This window comes from Geotrypetes seraphini, chromosome 6 (genome assembly GCF_902459505.1).
Source record: "Geotrypetes seraphini chromosome 6, aGeoSer1.1, whole genome shotgun sequence".
NCBI classification, from domain to species: domain Eukaryota; kingdom Metazoa; phylum Chordata; class Amphibia; order Gymnophiona; family Dermophiidae; genus Geotrypetes; species Geotrypetes seraphini.
In genome coordinates, this window is record NC_047089.1 from 259353533 (window position 1) to 259375258 (window position 21726).

Below are 21726 nucleotides of genomic sequence, written 5' to 3' on the forward strand. Positions count from 1 at the left end.
CATCAGGTTATACAGACATATATACTTAGCACATTTGGTATAATAACGCTGCCAATCTAGGGAGCCACACAAAACTGTATTAGGGGAGTACCATGACCTTGAGCAACATCAAATAACACATATGTATCAAAATACAAAGACACCAGGCGAGTGGGGTCTACAATAAGAGTCTGGTTGATAAGTGGACCCTCAACATTATCAATGCGGATCTCCACCCACTTTTCAACTTCATCACCAGTAGATTGGAAACAGATGTTTGACACTTTCTGTACTTAACTCCATCATGCAAACAAACATCAGGCAAAGGGGCCGAGGGGCTCTTAAATTGGGTACGATATAGGAGGGCCATTTCTTCCTTATCTCCATTACAGACCTGAGAAAGACACGGTTTACAGGGAGTAAGGGATTGTGACTGATCCCCTAGTACAATAGGGAAGAAATACAGAAGAAATAAACATAAGGCAGTGAGGGCAACACAAATATCAGATATATAAGACAAAAGGCGCCTACAATGCTAACATAGGAAGCTCATTTTTCTTTCAGGCACAACTTAGAAAATCTCAAACAGTTATACTCAAGACACTTGCTAAAGGCATTAGTTGGAGGTAGCGATAAACCACAGGCTGTCAGTTATACTCAAACACTCGTAAAGAGTTATATTCAGAACAGCTGCTAAGTACATTGGTAAATATTCAGAACATTTTGAGGTTTTAGAAAGCTTCAGCTGAAGATTCGTGTTGTACTGGAACCAAGTTTCATGTCCGGACACCTTGACAACTGTAAGAGAAGAAAGTAGGACAGTAAAAGGACCTATCCATCTAGGTTTCAGGGGGTCTGACTTCCAAGTTTTAGCCATACTGTATTTCTAGGGACATACCCATGAACGTGCGTGGCTATCGGTAGTGGGGCCCTTTCCAGGACCCATTTGTGGAGCTCTTGAAGGGCTTTAGCTAAGGATTGGATCTGACTCTAGAGGATATCCGATCCCAGAGTAGCAAAGGAACCAGGGTCTGAGTTCACTATGGGTGGTGGCCGGCCAAACATGAGCTGAAACGGGGACAGTGCAGTGGGTTTTGACGGGGTACACCTGATCTGAAAAAGAACGGAAAGCAACAGGACAGGACAGGTTTCTTCAATTCGTTTGGTGAGAAGGGTCTTAAAGCTTCTGTTCATCCTTTCAGCTCTGGGGGTGGTAAGCAGCATATAATTTCCATTCAATTTGGAGGGCCTGAGCAGTTTGTTGGACGACATCAGCAATGAAGATGAGGCCGTTGTTGCTGCCTATGGAAACAGGGAGAATTATATCATTCAGGAGTTGGTTGGTTACGTCCCTGGCGCATTCAGTGCGAGTAGGAAGGTTTTGACCCATCTAGTTAGGGTGTCTGTGAAGACTAGGAGGTGACTGAGGGAATGGGAAGTGGGCATGTGGGTAAAATCTACAGACAGGACCTGCATCAAATGTGTTCCAATGGGTTGGTGTCCAGGAGGTGGCAGTCGTCTGATTGGGGGATTTGTTCTAGAACAGACAACACACTGTCGGACCGTATTCCGGACTAGCTGGTCAAGGTGATTGATAAAGAAATGTCTCTTGAGGGTCATTTTCATAGCAGGGTCTCCAGAGTGTACCAGGTCATGGCACCTTTTGACAATCGTGAGGGCCAGGTGTTGAGGAATGAATATGAGGGTATCCGCTGTGCTCGCGTTTGATGTATCAGTGTGTGGGTCTGGATTGGCACTTGAATTGGCACATATTTGTATCCACCCCCCTTTCAGGACAGACTGGCCCAAAAGAGTGTGGGCCCAAGTCTGTTCCTGAGAAGTGTACTAGGGTGTAAGGGTGTCCAGAAAAGGAACGATTGTGTACAGAGGAGCTGAAGGAGGGGGGCAGAGGCTTATCAGCTGGGCTGTGCGATCAGCAAGGGCATTGCCGTGGGAGACGAGATCAGTGACACGGCAGTGGGCTCGACAGGGCATAATTGCGACACGGGAGGGCAATTTGACGGCCTCGAGGAGGTCAAGAATGAGGGGAGCATGATGGATCAGGCGGCCGGAAGCTGTAACGAAACCTTGATGTTTCCAGATGGCCCTATGGGCATGCAAGGTAAGAAAAGCATAGTTGGAGTCAGTGTAGATGTTGCAAGACTAAGAGGCAGAGGGGCGCAGGGCAGAAGTGAGGGCTACAGCTCAGCTTCTTGGGCAGAAGTGCCAGAGGGCAGGGGGCCCATGAGTAAAGGGGAAATGGCAGAAACCACTGCGTAGCCAGTGATACGGGCATCAGAAGGGGTGACAGATGAACTGCCATCCGTGAAAAGAGTGAGATCAGGGTCCCGGAGTGGGATGTCAGTGAGACCAGGATGGGAAGAATAAACTAAGTCAACGGTGTCAAGGCAGTTGTGCACAACCGGCTGGGAGGAGACGGGAAGGAACCTGGAGGAGTGAAGAAACAACAAGAGAGACCTGAGGGTTTTTGCAAAGAAGGGCTTGGTATTTAAGGAGGCACTCATTCGTGAGCCACAGGGAGCCTTTATGTTCTAGAAGAGAGGTCACACAGTGTGGGACAAAGAGGTCAATATGCTGGCCAAAAGTGAGTTTGTTAGTGTACTGTAAGAGATCTGAGACGGCGGCAATGGCCCAAAGGCAGGGAGGCCACCTGGCAGCAACAGGATCCAATTATCGAGAAAGATAGGCAATGGGCCTATGCCAGGAGCCAAGAAACTGGACAAGGACCCCGGCTGCGATACCGGACCCTTCATGAACATAGAGCTGGAAAGGTTTGGAGGGGTCAGGAGCCCGAGTCAGAAGTTTTGCAGGCAGCGGATAGCCTGATCCTGGAGTTGGGTCCAGACAATAGGGGCTGAGTCCACGTCCCTAGTGAATTCACAGACGGGCGATGGCAGAGAAATCAGGAATCCAGATGCAATAGTATCCTGCGATACCGAGGAAGGTGTGCAGAGCCTTGCGGTTATCAGGGACAGGGAGGGTGTGGGGTGTGAGGAAGGGACCGAGTACCCTGGGAGATGTGAAAGCCAAGGTAGGTGACACGAGGAAGGCATACTTGGAAACAGTGTAAATATGGCCACAGGAAAATTTAAAAGGCAGACCCACTATCTAAAAGACTCAAGTAAACTGTCTACTAGCACATAAGAATTGTTCTCAATCCCTATTCTGTATCAGGTTCCTACCCCAAAGAGCTGACTTGTGAAGTTCAGCTCCGGGTCCACCCACTAAGCAGGGTAGTCTGACACAAGCACGCTCTAAAAGCGACAGTCCCTTCACTATCATCTGACTTGAAAAAATATTTGCTTCCATATAAGGCTTGCTTCTATACCTTCATATGGGCGTGTCACAAAAACATTCCTAAAAATTACATTCTTATACTAAGCTTACATGATTTATAAAAAGAAATACCAAAGATTGGAATATACTCACAAAACATAATCCATACACACAGCTTTAAACCCTTTCTGTTAGTCAGCCTGCATCTCAGTGCTAATAAGTTCGTATCCCTGTGGTAAAAGTGAAGCAAGAGAGACCTACTCCCACTCCTTTCAGAATTTCACAGGAGAGAGAGTTGCTTAAAGATCAAAAAGGTCAAATTACAGATGTACTACTTTTCAGAATTTCCTTAGGTTTAAAATATATAAATATGTTTAATATATAAAATGTTTAATATACATTCATACACATACCTTCTCTAAAACACTTTCAACATAGGTATACATTCTTGATTCCACTGCCTGCTCTGAGCAGCTAGAAACACATAAACTGTCCAGCTGTTCAAATGTCCTTTAACTCATTTACTTCCACCTCATTTCAAACTCTGGTTCCTTACATACTGAAAGCACCATTCTGGTCTCCTTCTTAAAGCACTTCCTGTCTCTCTCTTCAAATTACATGCTCTAATCTTTCATGAAGCCTAGCAGCACCAGTCATTAACGAGCCTAGCAGGCAAAAATCCAACAGATATTTATTACCCCTCCTCCATCTTCCTTTACAAATACAGCACAATAGAAATATAGCCAGTTCTAACCAATTCCCTGACTCCTGAAATGTTCAACCTACACCGTTTGTTTTTTAGGATGCATCCGAATCATGCTGAGCCTTGTAAATACAAACAGCTTATGTCTATTATCTAACTTCAGATCTACAGATTAGTTCAGTTTTGTTTCCCAAACATACAGGCACAGTTCCTAGAATCCCTCCCCGCTATTTCAATGATGGATCAAGTCATTTACTAAAGCAAGGGAAAAGAAACAGAAGAGGAATGATCAATTCCTCTACTTACCAGTTTGGTGGCCAACCCCAGACAGATACCTGCACTTTAACCCAGGACTCGATTAATCAGTTGAGCCGGCCAGAACCACAAGTTCTACCAATCCCAAGAGGAATTCAGCCGGCTTGGCAGACAGGTCGGTTCTCAGACCAGACACAAGTGACCAATCGAGTAGCCGGTGGTCAAAAGACCTTCAAGTCCCTGTTCGTATGCCAAATGAAAGGTCACTCAGACACAATAAACCGTGCTGAGCTCTACGATTGTGGAGAGGATGCGGTATACAAACCTAAGGTTTAGTTTAGTTTAGTTTAGTTTAGACTTGAAGAAAGCACCAGGGTTTATTCAGCATATATGCAACTCCCAAGCACCAAGTTGGCAGCTTCAGAAGTCCCAAAACCAGGAAGTTACAGAGATATTTATTCATTTTTCTGGCTATACAACTGAATTCTAGAAAAAACTTTTCACGTGTTACTTTTCTTAACAATCATTGGTCCTAAGCTCACACTAGCATGTCACTAGCAGGTCACTTATCTAAGCCCTGCAGTCTTTCTGTTACATGTCCAGGAGGGCGGAATACAGTATTGTGTATGCTGAAATAACCGTAAGAAGCTAAAATGCCCAAGCTAAAACACCCATTGCAGGCAGGCTAGAACATGAGATAAGTTAGGTCTGCAGCTAAACATAATTCAGTATTTTATTAAAGAGAAAACTTAGTTCAACACTCAGGAAAACCAGTCCCAGAATCCTTCAGTTGGAAGGAATGGAGGTGCAAGAAGCTGGCTCCATTACTGAGAGTCAGACACAGCCCATGGATATTAATTGAAAAGTGAGTAGCTGGAGAAACAGCCAGTGGTTTATTTGGGGTTTTTTGGTTTCTCATTCTCTGTAGCAGGGAGTGCTTGGTGTGTTCTGCTCTTGTGACAAGGAAGCTAACTGTAGATTTTCTGAGGAGAATACTTACCTGAAAGACTTACTATTATGACCATAGAACATTTTGAGCTAAAGTATATGGAACTGTTTGAATGCTCTACTATGCTAATCCTCCCTGTGTGTGCCATGGCTGAGCAGAGCAATTACAGAATTTCTCTCAGCTGTGCTGCCTGAGACCTTAGCTCAGGCACTCAGCAGCCTTAGCAAAAACGGTTTTATGACAAGCTAAGGAGAATATGAACTGTCTGCTGTTCTAAGATATGATAGGAAGTCATGTGCTTGCTGTAAAAATATCCTGCATGTCTTGAACCTGTTACAAGAGAACAGTTTTGTTTTGTTTTTTGTTTCTTTCTGAAATGCCAAGCTGGTCTCTGTGCTGAGCCAGTGTAGTCTCAGGTGAGTCAGATCAGTTTATTTGTTCTTTTGAGAAACTTTGAATCTTTATTTTTCCTACACTTTTTAAAACTGGATTCTATGAAGTGCTGCATGTGAGACCTGTATGCTTTATTCTTTATGACCATCAAGAGTGGAATAAACTATTATCAGGTTTTTGAAAGAATTCTGACCAGACTTTGTCTTGTGTTGATTGGTGAAAGCTCATACTTACCCTTTGCTCCCAGGCCTAGGCTGTTGCCTAGGGCGCAGTTAAAGACCTGAGGATATCCCCGGTGGTACAGAACATGCCAGAGCCTAATTTTATTATAAGTCCACTCCACTCTAAGGGGTGCTTGTGACAAGTTTGAAAGTTGAAGCTCTAAAATATTAGAAAATTTTTTTGTAAGCCACCTAGGGTTTAGGTGGATAATATGTATATATATAATAAATAAACATATATAAAAAGGACTCATTCAAAAATCAAGGTTCTAGACTTTTAAAAAAACTAACTTTGCTCAGATGAGAGATTACATCAAGGAGTTATCTGGATGGGAACATCTGTGGGCAAAACTGAAAGGAGCGATTGTAAGGACAACAAACCATTTTGTAAGGAAAGTAAGTAAAAGCAAGAGGAAAAGAAGGCCACTTTAGTTCTCGAAAGTAGAAGCTGAGAAGGTAAGGAATAAGAGGTTAGCTTTCATAAACTGCAAAAGATCAGAGAAAGAGTTAGACAGGCAAAAATATCTGGAAAAGTTAACAGAGGCTGATCGTGTAGTCAGGAAAGCAAAGATGCAAATGGAAGAAAAAAATAGCTGAAACGGTAAAACAGGGAGACAAGACTTTTTTTAGATATATTAATGATAGGAAGAAGTGCAAAAGTGGCATTGTGAGACTCAAAGGTGAAGGGGAGGAATATGTAGAAGCTGATAAAGAAAAGGCTGAATTGTTTAATAATATTTCTGTTCTGTGTTCACAGCTGAAGCGCTGGGAGCAACACTTCAGAAGACAAATGAAAATAGGGATGGAGGTGTGCTACACCCTGTAGACAAAGCAATGGGGCCGGATGGTGTACATCCGAGGGTACTGAGAGAATATAGGGAAGATCTGGCAGCTCCCTAGGCTGACCTTTTCAATGCTTCTCTAGAGTCAAGATTGATACCAGAGGACTGGAGAAGGGCGAATGTGGTCCTTCTCCACAAAAGTGGAAGTAAGGAAGAAGTAGGGAATTACAGGCTGCTAAGTTTGACTTCTGTGGTAAGCAAATTCATGAAAACGCTTTTAAAACAGAGAATGGTGAAGTTTCTGGAATCCTGTGGATTACAGGACACGAGGCAACTTGGATTCACTAGAGGCAGGTCTTGTCAGACAAATCTGGTCAATTTATTTAACTGGGTGACCAGAGAATTGGATAGAGGATGTGCGGCCAAGTTGATCTTCGCAAAACGCAAATCTGATCATGTCTCCCCACTTCTGTCCAAACTTCACTGGCTCCCAGTGATTTCCAGAGTTCATTTCAAATGTACCTGCCTGGCTTTTAAGATCTTTCACGGCATCCTCCCCCCCCTAATCCCACTATCTTATAACTCCTCGAGTCCTGACTCCACCAGGCCCACCCAAAAACATAAACTATCCTTCCCCTTTCTACATGGTATTATCTATGCGGGTAAACTGGGAAAATCCCTCCTTTTCAAAATCACAGGGCTTTGGAACAATCTTACTGTCCCACTACGGAACCTGAACTCCCTCCAATTATTCCGTAAGCACCTGAAAACTTGGCTTTTCACAAAAATGTAATTTTCTATTCCCCCCTTTACGCAACCCCAACCCTTTCTCTTCCCCCCTTTTCACAACCCCAACCCTTTATTCTGCTCTTCCTATATTTAAGTTCTTGTAAACCGTGCCGAGCTCTACATCTGTGGAGAAGATGCGGTATATAAACTTAAAGTTTAGTTTAGATTTTAGCAAAGCCTTTGACAGTGTTCCACACAGACATCTAATAAATAAACTGAGTGCCCTTGGGATGGGTCCCAAAGTGACGGGCTGAATGAAAAACTGGTTGAGTGGAAGGCGTCAGAGAGTAGTGATCAATGGAGATCACTCTGAAGAAAGGGATGTTACCTCAAGTGTGCCTCAAGGTTCGATAATTGGGTCTTATTTTTCTTTAATATTTTTGTAAGCGATATTGCTGAAGGGCTGTCAGGTAAGATTTGCATCTTTGCGGATACCAAAATCTACAATAGTGTACACACCCCTAATGGTGTGAATAACATGGGGAAAGGACCTAGCGAAGCTTGAAGAATGGTCTGAAATTTGGCAGCTAAGATTTAATGCTAAGAAATGGAAGGCCATGCATTTGGACTGCAAAAACCTGAAGGAACAGCACAGTTTAGGGGGTGAAGAATTTAAGTGCATGACAGAAGGGCAAGACTTGAGTGTAATTATATGTGATGATCTTAAGGTGGCCACACCTGTTGTAAAGGTAACGGCAAAAGATCAAAGGATGCTAGTGTTCATAGGGAGAGGTATGGCCAGTAGGCTCCTCACCAATAACTTTAGAAATCTTCAGTCTATTGACCTGTATACTCTCTCTGCCATGGACTCACTTCGCATCTCAAACACTACGTTATATAAATCTGTCAGTGAAACACATGTAAGGTTTGGTAGTGTCAGGTTCCCCACAAGGTGAGGTGGTAGGGGGTTACGTGAAAGGCGCCCTTACAAACGCCAGGTCCCAGTGATTGCTAGCAATAGCTGTGATGACAACACTCTCTTCCTATAATACTATTCTCTTCTCCTCTCTGGACACCCTCGCTCCTCCTGTGTCACACTCTATAAGGCACGCCAAACCCCAGCTCTGACTGACCTCCAAGATCCGCCACTTGTGTTCCTGTGCCCGGTCTGTGGAATGCCACTGGCTGAAATCCTGCATACTGACTTTATACTTCAAATTGTCTCTCATAATTAGATTGTAAACTCTTCGGAGCATGTACAATGTACAGCGCTGCATATGCCTGGTGAAGCTATAGAAATAATTTGTTGTTGTTGAGGTATTAATGCCCCTGTATAAGACTCTGGTGAAACCTCATTTTGAATACTGTGTACAATTCTGGAGGCCACACTTTCAAAAAGATATATAAAGGATGGAGTCGGTCCAGAGGAAGGCTACTGAAATGGTGCGTGGTCTTCGTGATAAGGCATATGGAGACAGACTTAAAGATCTCAATCTGTATACTTTGGAGGAAAGGCGGGAGATGGGAGATGTGATAGAGAAGTTTTAATACCTATGTGGCATAAATACACATGAGGCGAGTCTCTTTCATTTGAAAGGAAGCTCCAGGGCATAGGATTGCAACGCCCCCTTCAGGTCAGCTCTGGGTCTGGGCCCCGAGCTGGCTGGAGTCCTCCAAAGACAGTGTCTGTCAGTCTCTCACTCGGTTAGCGCTTGGTGCCTCCACCTGTGGAAAAGAAGTGTTAACAGGTGGGTTCACCCTCTTCTCCCCCCCCCAGGAAAAATCCCAAAAAGCTTATGGTGAACAAGGTTGGCTAATAAACTGATTTAGTTGAACTATGTACATAGGCCTCATCCTAAAACAATTTGTCAGGAATAGCTTTCAACAGCCTGCCCCCTATGAACCCCCCTCCCCAATCTCGAAGGCTGCATTTGTGTGGACATTGATGCAATCATATCATATGCATGCGTGTGTGCATATGATGTCATCAAAGTGACGGCCACGTATGCGAAAAGTCTTCCAGATGCGGCTTCCAAACTCAGGTTTCCTAAAACCCGGACAAACTGCTGGATTTTGGAAATCCCTCCGGGCACCTGGACAGTCCTCTAAGAAGAAGACATGTCCAGGTTTTCCCAGATGTATGATAACCCTAGTCAAAAGGATGCCCACTTCCTCCAGCCTAAGGGAGTAGATATCCACTTCTGTTATTCTGATTCAGCTCTGCTCAGCTCACATCCCTACATTCGCTTCAGCCCACAAGCGTTATTCCTATTTATTAGATAACCTCTTAAAATATATAACATTTCACCCAAGTGTTTGAGTGTTTATATCTTTCATAAATCGTATACAATCTTCTTGAAGTCAGATAAGTGACTTTTCAGTTTTTAACACAAACAGATAATTGCTGGTTTCAAACTCATTGTTCACAAACACCTCTTCTTTCTAAGCTCTGACAAAAACCCACTCCCATGAGGAGTTTCATCATAAAATTAAGTGATAGACTCAGGAGTCATCTAAGGAAATACTTTTATACAGAAAGGGTAGTAGATGCATGGAATAGTCTCCTGGCAGAGGTGGTGAAGACAAAGACTGTGTCTGAGTTTAGGAAAGCGTGGGAGAGGAGGAGATAGTGGATGCTGCGGATGGGCAGATTGGATGAGCTGTTTGGACTTTATCTGCTATCATGTTTCTATCTATATATTTTTATCCTTCCAGGGACAGAAAATTACCTACAGTACCTGAATGTACATCACTTCAATAGCCTCAGGCTTGCAAGTAGCATAAATAGAAAAAAAATAAATTAAAAGGTGTGTACCTATGCCCTGTGACCACTAGATGGCACCAACTACCAGAGTGCTCCAGCAGTCAGTCTAAGAAATAAAGTGCGCTTCACATTTCTTTAACTTTGAAAAAGCAAACGTGGAAAGTTTTAATCATTAAGCAATGCAAACTTTTTAGATGCACGTTCATTTTGAGTTTTGTTTTAAAACCCTCAAGCTAAAATTATAATTCCATTATATATATTTTTTTAAATCACATTATTTTTTATATTATACAATAATTTGATATAACATAGTAAATGATGGCAGATAAAGAAAGACCTGAATGGTCCATCCAGTCTGCCCAATGGTTACATGCATTATAAATTCATGATTAAATTGTCTTATATTTCTGAGTCATACACTCTAGAAGTCTGCCCAGTACAGTTCTTAGGTTCTAACTACTGACCTTAGGAAATAGGAAATTTGAAGACTGGGCATCCAAGTGGCAGATGAAATTTAATGTGGACAAATGCAAAGTGATGCACATTGGGAAGAATAACCTGAAATATGGTCTGGAGGGGAATTTTGTTGGAGTGGTTTTGGTCTTGGTCTTTGTTTCTCTTGAGTTTTGCTGCAGTGAGAGAAACTTTGTTCCGCTGCTTCACAGACCTACCTAAGAGATCCCTGCCAGGAGAGTGACAGCTAACAGCTGACTATTCTTATCAGCAGTGTGTTTATTTTGGACAAAGACCAGAAAATATTAAGAACATAAGAATTGCTGCTGATAGGCCAGACCAGTGGTCCATCGTGCCCAGCAATCTGCTCAAAGACCAGTGTCCTAACTGAGACTAGCTTTACCTGTGTACGTTCTGGTTCAGCAGGAACTTGTCTAACTTTAGATTGAATCCCTGGAGGGTGTTTTCCCCTATAACAGCCTCCCTAAGAGCGATCCAGTTTTCCACCACTCTCTGGGTGAAGAAGAACTTCCTTACGTTTGTTTGGAATCGATCCACTTTTAACTTTAGAAAGTGCCCTCTCGTTCTCTCTACCTTGGAGAGGGTGAACAACCTGTCTTTATCTACTAAGTCTATTCCTTTCATTATCTTGAATGTTTCTATCATGTCCCCTCTCAGTCTCTTCTTTTCAAGGGAGAAGAGGCCCAGTTTCTCTAATTTCTCATTGTACGACAACTCCTCCAGCCCCTTAACCATTTTAGTCGCTCTTCTCTGGACTCTTTCAAGTAGTACTATGTCCTTCTTCATGTACAGCGACCAGTACTGGACGCAGTATTCCAGGTGAGGGCATACCATGGCCCGGTACAGCGGCATGATAACCTCCGATTTGTTCGTGATCCCCTTCTTAATCATTCCCAGCATTCTGTTTGCCACCACCGCACATTGCGCGGACGGCTTCATTGACTTGTCGACCAATACTTGGAGCAATGTCGGGAGGGCATCTGCGCAGATGTGACATAATAATGTGCGCATGCATGTGATGTCACCACGTTGCATCCAAGCATGTGCGGATGCCCTCCCAACATGGTCCCAAGCTGGAAGCTGGGTTCTGAAAAGCTGTCTGGATGCCTGGACAGTACTTTAAAAAGAGGACATGCCCAGGTAAATCCGGATGTCTGGTAACCTTAGGTTAGGGTTACCAGATTTTACGTACATAAAGTCCAGACCCATAGCCCTGCCCCCAGTTCCACCCATCCCCGCCTTATTACGCCCCTTGCTCCAGCCTCGCCCCCTCAGCTGCTCGTCAGTCTGGAGGGCATCCACACATGTGTGGATGCCCCTCCCGAAGCGATGTGCTTTCCAAGACCCGGACAAAGTGCCAGATTTTGAAAAGCTATCCGGACATCTGGTAACTGAAACGGACCTGGTCTGGTTCTGGTCCCAAAACCGCCTTGCCCACACTCTGCTGTCTCTCAGACATCTGGAGACAGTCTCTTTAGAAAGGAAGGACGCATATGCAAAAGCTTATTACATTACATTACATTAGTGATTTCTATTCCGCTTGTGCCTTGCGGTTCTAAGCAGATTACAAGTTAGAAGACTGGACATTTCCAGGAACGTTACAGTACATAGAATCAAGAATGCATCAAGTTACAATTGTTAGTCTGGACATTTCCAGGAGAATTGAAAGTGAAGAGTAAATATATAATAGGTTATTGTGATGAATAGTGACAATACAGTCTGGATACAGAAGAGAGAGAGATGTCCATTTATTATGAGTCCTGCATACATATTTATAGCATTAGAAACATAGAAACATAGAAAATAACAGCAGAAAAGGGCCACGGCCCATCAAGTCTGCCCACTCTAATGACCCACCCCCCTAACTTCTTTCCCTAAGAAATCCCACATGCATATCCCATTTTCTCTTAAAATCTGGCACGCTGCTGGCCTCAATTACCTGCAGTGGAAGTTCATTCCAATGATCAACCACCCTTTCGGTGAAGAAATACTTCCTGGTGTCGCCATGAAATCTCCAGCCCCTGATTTTCAGCGGATGCCAACTTGTGGCCGTGGGTACTTTAAGAAAAAAGATATCATCTTCCACCTCGATACAGCACTCAGAGAAATTGAAAAGGGGACAAGTTTAGAACAAATGCTAGGAAGTTCTTCTTTTCCCAGAGGGTGGTGGACACATGGAATGCGCTCCCAGAGATTGTGATAGGGCAGGGCACGCTACGGGGGTTCAAGGAAGGTTTAGATAAATTCCTGAAGGATAAGGGGATTGAGGGGTACAGATATATTTAGAGATAGGTTATAGGAAAAGGTGGGAACCACTTAACAGGTCGAGGACCTGATGAGCCGCCGCGGGTGTGGACTGCTGGGCGCGATGGACCTCTGGTCTGACCCAGCGGAGGCAACTCTTATGTTCTTATGTCTCAATCATATCTCCCATCTCTCTACATTCCTCGAGTGAGTATAGCTGCAATTTACTCAGCCTTTCCTCATACGGGAGATCCTTGAGTCCTGAGACCATCCTGGTGGCTATTCGCTGAACCGATTCAGCTCTCAGCACATCTTTTTGGTAATGTGGCCTCCCAAATTGTACACAATATTCTAGATGAGGTCTCACTATGGATCTGTACAACGGCATTATGACTTCGGGCTTCCGGCTGACAAAACTTCTACGGATACAACCCATCATTTGTCTAGCCTTGGATGAAGCTTTCTCCACTTGATTGGCAGTTTTCATGTCTTCACTAATGATCACTCCTAAGTCACATTCTGCTGCAGTCCTAGCTAAGTTCTCACCATTTAGGGTGTAAGTTCTGCACGGATTTCTGCTGCCAAGGTGCATGACCTTACACTTTTTGGCATTGAAGCTTAGTTGCCAAGTCGAGGACCAATGTTCCAGTAAGAGTAGGTCCCGCATGATACTGTCGGGCAATGTGCTCTTGCCTACTATGTTGCATAGTTTGGCGTCATCGGCGAATAATGTTATTTTACCTTGAAGCCCCTGAGTCAGGTACCTAACGAATATGTTAAATAGGATCGGACCCAAGACCGAGCCCTGTGGCACTCCACTGATCACTTCCGATGTTTTGGAGAGGGTACCGTTAACCACCACCCTCTGAAGTCGACCACTTAGCCAGTCTTTGACCCATGCAGTTGATGTTTCTCCTAATCCCATCAAACTCATCTTGCTCAATATCCTGCGGTGTGGGACGCTATCAAAAGCTTTACTGAAGTCCAAATACATGACGTCCAGGGACTCTCCCATATCCAGATTTCTTGTTACCCAATCAAAGAAGCTGATTAGATTGGATTGGCAGGACCTTTCCTTTGTAAATCCATGTTGATGGGGATCACGTAGATTCTCCTCGTTCAGGGTCGTATCTAATTTATGTTTAATTAGTGTTTCCATAAGTTTACTCACTATTGATGTGAGACTCATTGGTCTGTAATTCGCAGCCTCCGTCCTGCATCCCTTTTTGTGGAGTGGAATGACAATAGCTGTTTTCCAGTCCAACGGGACTCTTCCTGTATTTAGGGAAAGATTGAAGAGCGTGGATAATGGTTCCGCCAGGATATCACTCAACTCTCTAAGTACCCTGGGGTGTAGATTGTCTGGTCCCATGGCTTTGTTCACTTTGAGTCAGTAGATGCTGCCGGGCGTAAACTCAAAATTCTGAAACGTGTCTTTCAAGATTTCCCTTGTCTGCAACTGTGGACCGGACCCTGGCGCCTCGCAGGTAAAGACGGAGCAGAAGTATTCATTTAGTAGTTCGGCTTTATCGGAATCCAATTCTACATAATTCCCGTCTGGTTTCCTAAGGCGTACTATCCCATCTGTGTTTCTTTTTCTATCACTAATATACCTGAAGGATTTATCCCCCTTCTTAATGTTCTTTGCTAGATTCTCTTCTATTCGGAGTTTGGCCTTTCTGACTGCTGTTTTGACAGCTTTAGACTTGGCCAGATAGTCTTCTTTTGTCTCCCTTTTTTCTGATTATACATGCATCTCCCATTCTTTCCTTGTTTTGGACCTTCTATCTGCCTTACTCCTGCCTGCTGCAGTTGCTATAATTCATTGTCATGCACACACTGGTCTCCAGATTGAAGTTGCCAGAGATAATGCTCTGGCCGACCGCACTGCTAAACAAGCTGCTTTGGACCCCTCTCCCTCCTCTGTTCTCCTTCCTCTTCTTTCTCCTCCTGCTTTTCCCCCTTCCTCTCTTTTTTCTCAGCTTCAATCCTTTGTTACCCCCTCTGAACTTGATGCCTGGCGACTGGCCGGTGCCCAAAGCCGCCCTTTGGACAGACTTTAGTGCAAAGAGGGGAAACTCTGTCTACCAGCCGCTAGCTCCCCCTTATTCATTGCCCAGTATCATGGCATTGGTCATCGCAGTGCTTGCTCGACATTTCAACTTCTTGCCAGTGATTTTTCATTCTTGACCTTCGCTTCCTGATACAGACATATATAGCTCAATGTCTAACCTGTCTCTGCGCTAATCCTAACATACCCCATAAAGCACCACACCAGCACCTTACTTACCCCACTTCTCCTTTTACACACTTACAGATTGATTTTACTCATATTCCTCAAGCCACCGGGACCTGACAGGATTATGCCCTTGTTATTGTTGACATGTTCTCCCGATGGCCTGAAGTTTTTCCCACCACAAATGAAACTGCTCAGACTGTGGTGAACATTTTACTTCGTGAAATCATCCCTAGGTGGGGATACCCCACCCACATTAACTCAGACAATGGTCCTGCTTTCACTGCCAGAGTATGCAAAGATTTAGCTACCGCACTCTGCATTGAGTGGAAATTTCATCTCCCATATCACCCACAGAGTTCCGGTATTGTCGAACAAATGAACAGAACTATCAAGGACAAAATCAGGAAAGCCACAGCTGGCACATTTGTGAATTGGAAGAAATTCCTCCCTATTGTTTTAGCTGAAATTAGGATGCAGCCTCACTGCACCACTGGCTACTCTCCCTTCGAAATTCTCATGGAACGACCTTTCCCCACCCCGTGGGTAGACAAACCCCCAATAGTTGAGAGTAGTGATCTCCCCTTAATACAGGAAGAATACGTCCGAAAGCTCATTGAAACATTAGGGCATGTTGAAAGAAACGTGTCTTGCACCTCTCCTTTCTCTCCACAGATTCCTACCCATTCCTTCCAGCCTGGCGACGTAGTCATCGTCCAGAAGCTTTCCAAGGATAGGAAGCAGAGAGATTTCCCCTTTGACCCTCCCATCACTGTGATAGCTGCGACCAGGACCGCTGTACTCACTGAGGTGTCTCCTGTTTGGATCCACGCAAGTCGCTTGAAGAGGGTTAACCTAAAACCCCAGAAGCAAGCCGTCCCTGCGCAGACCTCACACCCTCCAGTGGAACAGCATGATGATCTCGCCGCAGAATTCCACCAACTTTATCATTCTCCTCCTAGCAGCATTGCTGCTAGTTTTTCTTCCTGTATGGATCATTTCCAACTGTGTCTACAGGGATGATATGTCCTGGGTCCACGATACTTTCTGCCCGTACTCATCTGTAAACGACATCCCAGGCACCCCTGCTGTAAACAGCACCCCAGGGGCCTCTTTGCGAACACGATGTCAAGCTCCTCCCAAAGGTTGCCCCTCAATAGGAATCCAGAAAGATAGACAGCATACTACCTTTTGGTATAATTCCAGCAGTGTACACGTGGCCACCTTCTCCTTTGACTACTGTGACATTTGGGACTGCTCATCAATTGATGCCACATGGCTGTGCCACTGGTTCCATGATATTCCTAAAACTAAAGACATATACATATGTGTTACTGACTCACATTGGGGGGATAAGTGCGCATCCTGGGGAGCGGTAGGGTGGAACACTGGCACTGACTGGGCCTATAAACCGGAAAGTGCTCAGAAAAGAGTGGACCAAAATGGTAAATCTCTGCTTAGCCGTATGACTCTTCGTAAGATTGGAAACTGTTATGGGAAAGGTGTTGCTGGACTTATTATGAAGCTCTTTCTCTTACAATTGAAAACCCTAGACCTACTGATGAGGGCATGTACGTTATGGGCATGTGGTTTAAGGGATGCCTTGCAAGCTATTGCTGATCAGTTAGGCCCCACTTCTCAGATGACTTTCCAAAACTGCATGGCCCTAGATATGATCCTTTCTGAGAAGGGGGGTATCTGTAAAATTCTCCCCAGTACTTTATCCTGTTGCACCTTTATTCCTGACAATACAGGTCCCATGGGTAAGGTTACTATGGCCATTCAGAAATTGGAGCACCTCTCTGCTGAGCTCAAACGTAACTCTGATTTATCTAATCCTTGGGATCAGTACTTTAGTTGGATGCAGGGATGGGTAAAAGACCTTCTTATTGTTATCATCTCTATTATTATCTGCATCCTTGTTGCTTATGTCATTTTTAGACTGTGTTGTATTGCTCGTATTACTGTTCCTAAACCCCCTCCTCGAGAAACATATCTGGAATATTTCTCCCTCCAAGCTCATGCTGTTCGCTTATGATGTCATTTTCATGACGTAAGAGAGGATTGAAGGGACACATACATTTCTTGTAAGTTTTTCTATTCCTGCTTGTGTAGCATATAAAAGAAGAACTGCTGAAACAGTTTTAATTTTGCTAAGAAGTTACAAGATCTTTTCTCTTTGTGTTCTGAGCTCTGTGTCCTCATTTTGTTCTGTAAGCGAATTAGTTTTGCCAAGGTTTGCTAAGAAACATTTGCTCGAACTTAGACAAAAGACAATATTATATGACATAGTTATGGAAACTTCCCACTAACCCCCCCCCCCTTATGTTTGCTACCTCTTTCTAGCTGCTTTTATGTATCCTGTTACCAAATATGGTCTTTCCTACAGTCATATGCTGAAAAAACTGACCCATGTATAATGCTATAAATATGTATGCAGGACTCATAATAAATGGACATCTCTTTGGAATAAGCCTTTGCATGAGCGTCCTTCCTTTCTAAAGAGACTGTCTCCAGATATCTGAGAGACGGCAGAGTGTGGGCAAGGCAGTTTTGGGAGCAGAACTGGACCAGGTCCGTTTCAGTAACCCTACCCAGGTTGGAGTTAAAGAGGTAGGGGGAAGGGAGGGGGCAGGATTAATGCATAGGCAAACTAGGCATTTGCCTAGGGCCCACACGTTTAGGAGGGGGCCCTCTCAATTTCTACCAAGGTCCTGGTAAGAAAGTTGCAAACAGAAAGAATGGTTGGCTGGGGCGAGGCCATTCTCTAGGGCCTGGCGGAAGGGACTCAGCAAGCAGCAGTTCTTTATAAGAAATGGCTTTAGGTCCATCCTGTCCGCACACGCGGAGGCCAATCCCGGTGTTCCCTGATGCTGGTTTTCCTCTGCAGCGAGGACCAAGGGGACCCCATTCTGAAACTTTTGTAATGCAATGGGCTTGTTTGCCTCCTAATCCTGTGGTGCAATGAGGGATGTTAGGGACTGTCAGCGTGAAGAGAAGAATCCCCCTCCCCCTCTCGAGGAGGAGCAACCGTAGGCGTCTCGCGCGCCTCTTCTCTTCAGCCGGCACGGAGGGAGGAGCTGTGTCCAGTGACGTTGGCGAGGTGTTTTACCTGACGCCTCTCGCGCCCTCCCGCCCCGCGAGGAGGGGGCGTGTCCGGACTTGGCGGGTGCGGACTCGCGGCGCTCCCATTGGCCGCTAGCGGCAGCGCCCTCTGACGTAGGCGGATCCTCGGCCGAGACAAGGTCGCGTGCCGGTGGGCGCAGGGCGAGCGCGGCGATGGCAGCGTCGGATCGAGTCCGTCTCGGAGCCCTCGTCGGGGCTATTGACCAAGGCACCGGCTCCACCCGCTTCCTGGTGAGTCCGGGGGCACCGACCCGTTCCCTGTGCGCTGTGCGCGGGACGGGGCGAACTCCCTCCTGGGCTAGAGAAAAAGGCGCGCGGGGGCGGGGGAGGACAACGAGGCAGCCGGGGATCTGTCCCCCTCCGTCTGCCTTTGACAACCAACTCCTCGGGGTCCTGGAGTCAGGTTTTCAGGATATCCACGTTGAATTTGCATAAACTTCATTTGCATACACTGCCTCCATTATATGCAAATTTCTTTCATGTAGATTAGTTGTGGGTATCTTGAAAACCTGACTAGCAAGGGGCTACTCCAGGACCGAGTTGAGAAAGTTAAATTGTAAGCTCTTCTGAGCAGGGACCGTCTATAAATGTCAAAATGTAAGTGATAAATAATAGTACCTGCCCCCAAGGGAGAAGGCAAAACGCAGCCGGGGAGCCTCTCCCCTGAGAGAAGAAGGAGAAGACCCTGAAAGGAGAGAAAAAACCCACACATGGGGATTTCTGTGTTCTCTGAATCTTTCAAAGTGCTGAATTTTGAAAGATTCAGTGACACTACTGCTACTATTTTTCATTTCTGTAGTGCTGAAAGGCATACACAGCGCTGTATTTAACATTTAACATACAATAGACAGTCCCTGCTCAGATGAGCTAACAATCTAATTTGACAGACAGGACATCTCAGGGGTTGGGAAGATTATGATAGAGGAAATGACAGCAGTGAGTGGCAGTTAAGAGTTGAAAGCATGTATTTTACCTTCCTGGGAGAGAAACACCTGTGTATCTTCTCTCCTGGGAGGAGTGAAGCACTATTCTAATTCACACACAACCCCATATGAACCAAAAGTACACCCTCTACAACACATACTCATACAGCAAAAGAGTTAAACCAGCAGGAGAAAAAGAAGACCAACAGAAAAATAGAAAAGAAAAAAAGAAGTGGAGAAAAAGCCTCAGTTCTGCTTCATTTGGCAAAAAACTCCACTTCTCCAAACACTCCTGCATCCACACAAAAACTGTAAGGCAAAAAGCACTGTAGTAGCCTGCAGAGAAAATGTCCACTAGCACCCGGAGTACATAACCACAAACGTGAAACTGTGGATAAGGGGCACAAAAGCACAACAGTCCAGACCCAAGCATAGAGGCCAATGAAAAGAAAACCACTTAGCTGCTGCCGTTCTCCAGGCACTTCTTAATTCACGATCCTGGGCAAAGCAGCTAGGAAACCCAACGGGGAACCTCCCGTTTCGCGTTATCGTGCTGCGTCAGGGGTATCACATTCACAGCTTCATAAGCATATAGTCGGACACATCAGTGCTCCTCTGGCTCACCCTCCACTTCAAAAATCACTTCTGTCAGACTATATGCTTATGAAGCTGTGAATTTGATACCCCTGACGCAGCACGACAACGCGAATCGGGAGGTCGCCAGGCCCCCGCACGACTGGGTCCATCAAGCCCTCGGACTTAGTCCTGTCTGACCTTCGTCTTCGCCGTTCTCCCGTGCCCTCTCGGTCTCCGCACCGAGGGGCCTCGAGGTCGAAGACACCAGCCTCTTCTTCCCGGGGCTCGCCGAGGTGGGCTTCCCGGACCTCCGTTCCTCGGACCCCTGGGTCCTTGCCTTCCCGGCTCTATAGGCGCAAGCTGTCATCGACTCCCCCTCATTCTCAGCGGGACCTCCTCGACGTCCATGCTTGTGGATACTGACCTGCCGGCGCAGTACTCGAAGGAGGCTTCTCCCTCATTTTCTGCTGCCCCGAAGTCCCGCTCGGCTTCCCCCCTTGAGGGGCATTCTGCGGGCAGGCCGTCCTCCTTCACCAGGTTCGTGATGGACATGGGCAAAGCGCTGCAACTGTACCTCCAATCGGGGTCCAAATATACCCGGGAATATTTGGAGGAGATGGAGCTTCCTTATCCTCCGAAGGAATCCCTTCGCCTCCCCTTGAACCCGGTTTTGCAGCAGACTTTCTTTTGGAATTTGGAGACGCCTTACTCTATTCCGTCCAAGATGGAGTCTAGGTACCGGACGGTCCCCTGCAAAGGATTTGAGAAGGCTCAGCCCTCCCACCAATCTTTGGTAGTGGAGTCTTGCTTGAAGAAGTCTAATCCTTCCAAGGTCTGCGCGGCTATCCAACCGGGCTGGGAAGACTGGACTATGGACAAGTTTGGTAGGCGCCTGTACCAGAATTCAATGATAGCAAACAAGGTTCTCAACTATAATTTTACTTTTACATCATATCTGAAACAGTGCATCAAATCCATGCCCTCTTTTCAGGAGGACTTGCCTGTTCCTCGCCGGCCGGAATTTCGCCGGCTTCTAGATACGCTGTCGCAGATTCAACTTTATATGTTTCAGGCGACCTATGATGCCTTTGAACTCTCCTCGAGGGTCTCCGCCTTTGCGGTAGCCATGCGCTGTCTAGCCTGGCTCCACATAGTTGACATGGACCCGAATCTGCAGGATTGGCTGGCGAATCTCCCGTGTTTGGGCAACGAACTCTTTGACGACTCCATCGAGGCAGCCACCAAGTTCCTCTCCGAACATGAGCGCTCCTTTGCCTCCTTGGTCAGGCCCAAGGTGAAGCCTGCTCCTCCTAAATCGTACAAGTTGCCTCCCCGGCGTTATCCCCAAAAGTCCATGCTGGCTTTTTCCCGGCCGCCTCCTAGGCATCCGCAGCAACAGAGGGCCCCTCAGAAACCTCAGACCTCTTTGGCAGCAAAACCTGCGCCGATCTTTTGACTGCCCCGGTTGGGGCGGGCCGGGCCCCTTCAGCCCCGAGCCTCCCCAACTCCCTATAGGGGGCCGACTTCATGCATTTTCTCACCGATGGGAACTGATCACTTCGGACAACTGGGTCCTCTCGGTCATCAGGGAGGGGTATTCCCTACACTTCTGGGCTCCTCCTCCGGACTTGCCCCCAAGAGAGTGTCCTTCAAACAGAGTGTTACTCCCCCTTCTTCTCCAGGAGGCTCATGCCCTCCTTTGCCTCCGACAGTGGAGGAGGTCCCTTTGTGTCAGCAGGGCACCGGATTCTACTCCCGATACTTTCTGGTCCCCAAGAAAACCAGGGACCTGCGCCCTATCCTGGATCTCCGAGTGCTGAACAAGTTCCTGGTCAAGGAGAAGCTCCATATGCTCTCTCTTCCCACATTGTATCCCCTGATGGACGAGGGAGACTGGTTATGTTCCCTGGATCTGAAGGAGGCCTACACTCACATCCCGATCCATCCGGCCTGTCGCAGGTTCCTTCATTTTCAGGGGGGAGACCTTCACCTGCAGTATCGAGTCCTCCCATTCGGGCTTGCTTCGTCCTTCACGAAGTGCCTCGTGGTGGTGGTGGCGGCCCTGCGGTCGCAGG

At 46.0% G+C, this 21726-nt stretch overlaps 1 protein-coding gene across 6 annotated transcripts in view; it reads left to right on the forward strand.

Annotated features, from left to right (window-relative positions):
* Positions 1–18175: 18175 nt before the first annotated feature.
* Positions 18176–21726, forward strand: part of GK (glycerol kinase) — a 445878-nt gene continuing 442327 nt past the window's right edge. For 5 of the 6 annotated variants that reach the window (XM_033948781.1, XM_033948778.1, XM_033948783.1 and 2 more), the window contains exon 1: positions 18176–18383. In XM_033948781.1, the coding sequence (XP_033804672.1) occupies positions 18306–18383 (78 nt within the window). In that variant the 5' untranslated portion in view covers positions 18176–18305. The remainder of the gene's footprint in view (positions 18384–21726) is intronic. The other variant, XM_033948780.1, reaches the window with a different exon arrangement.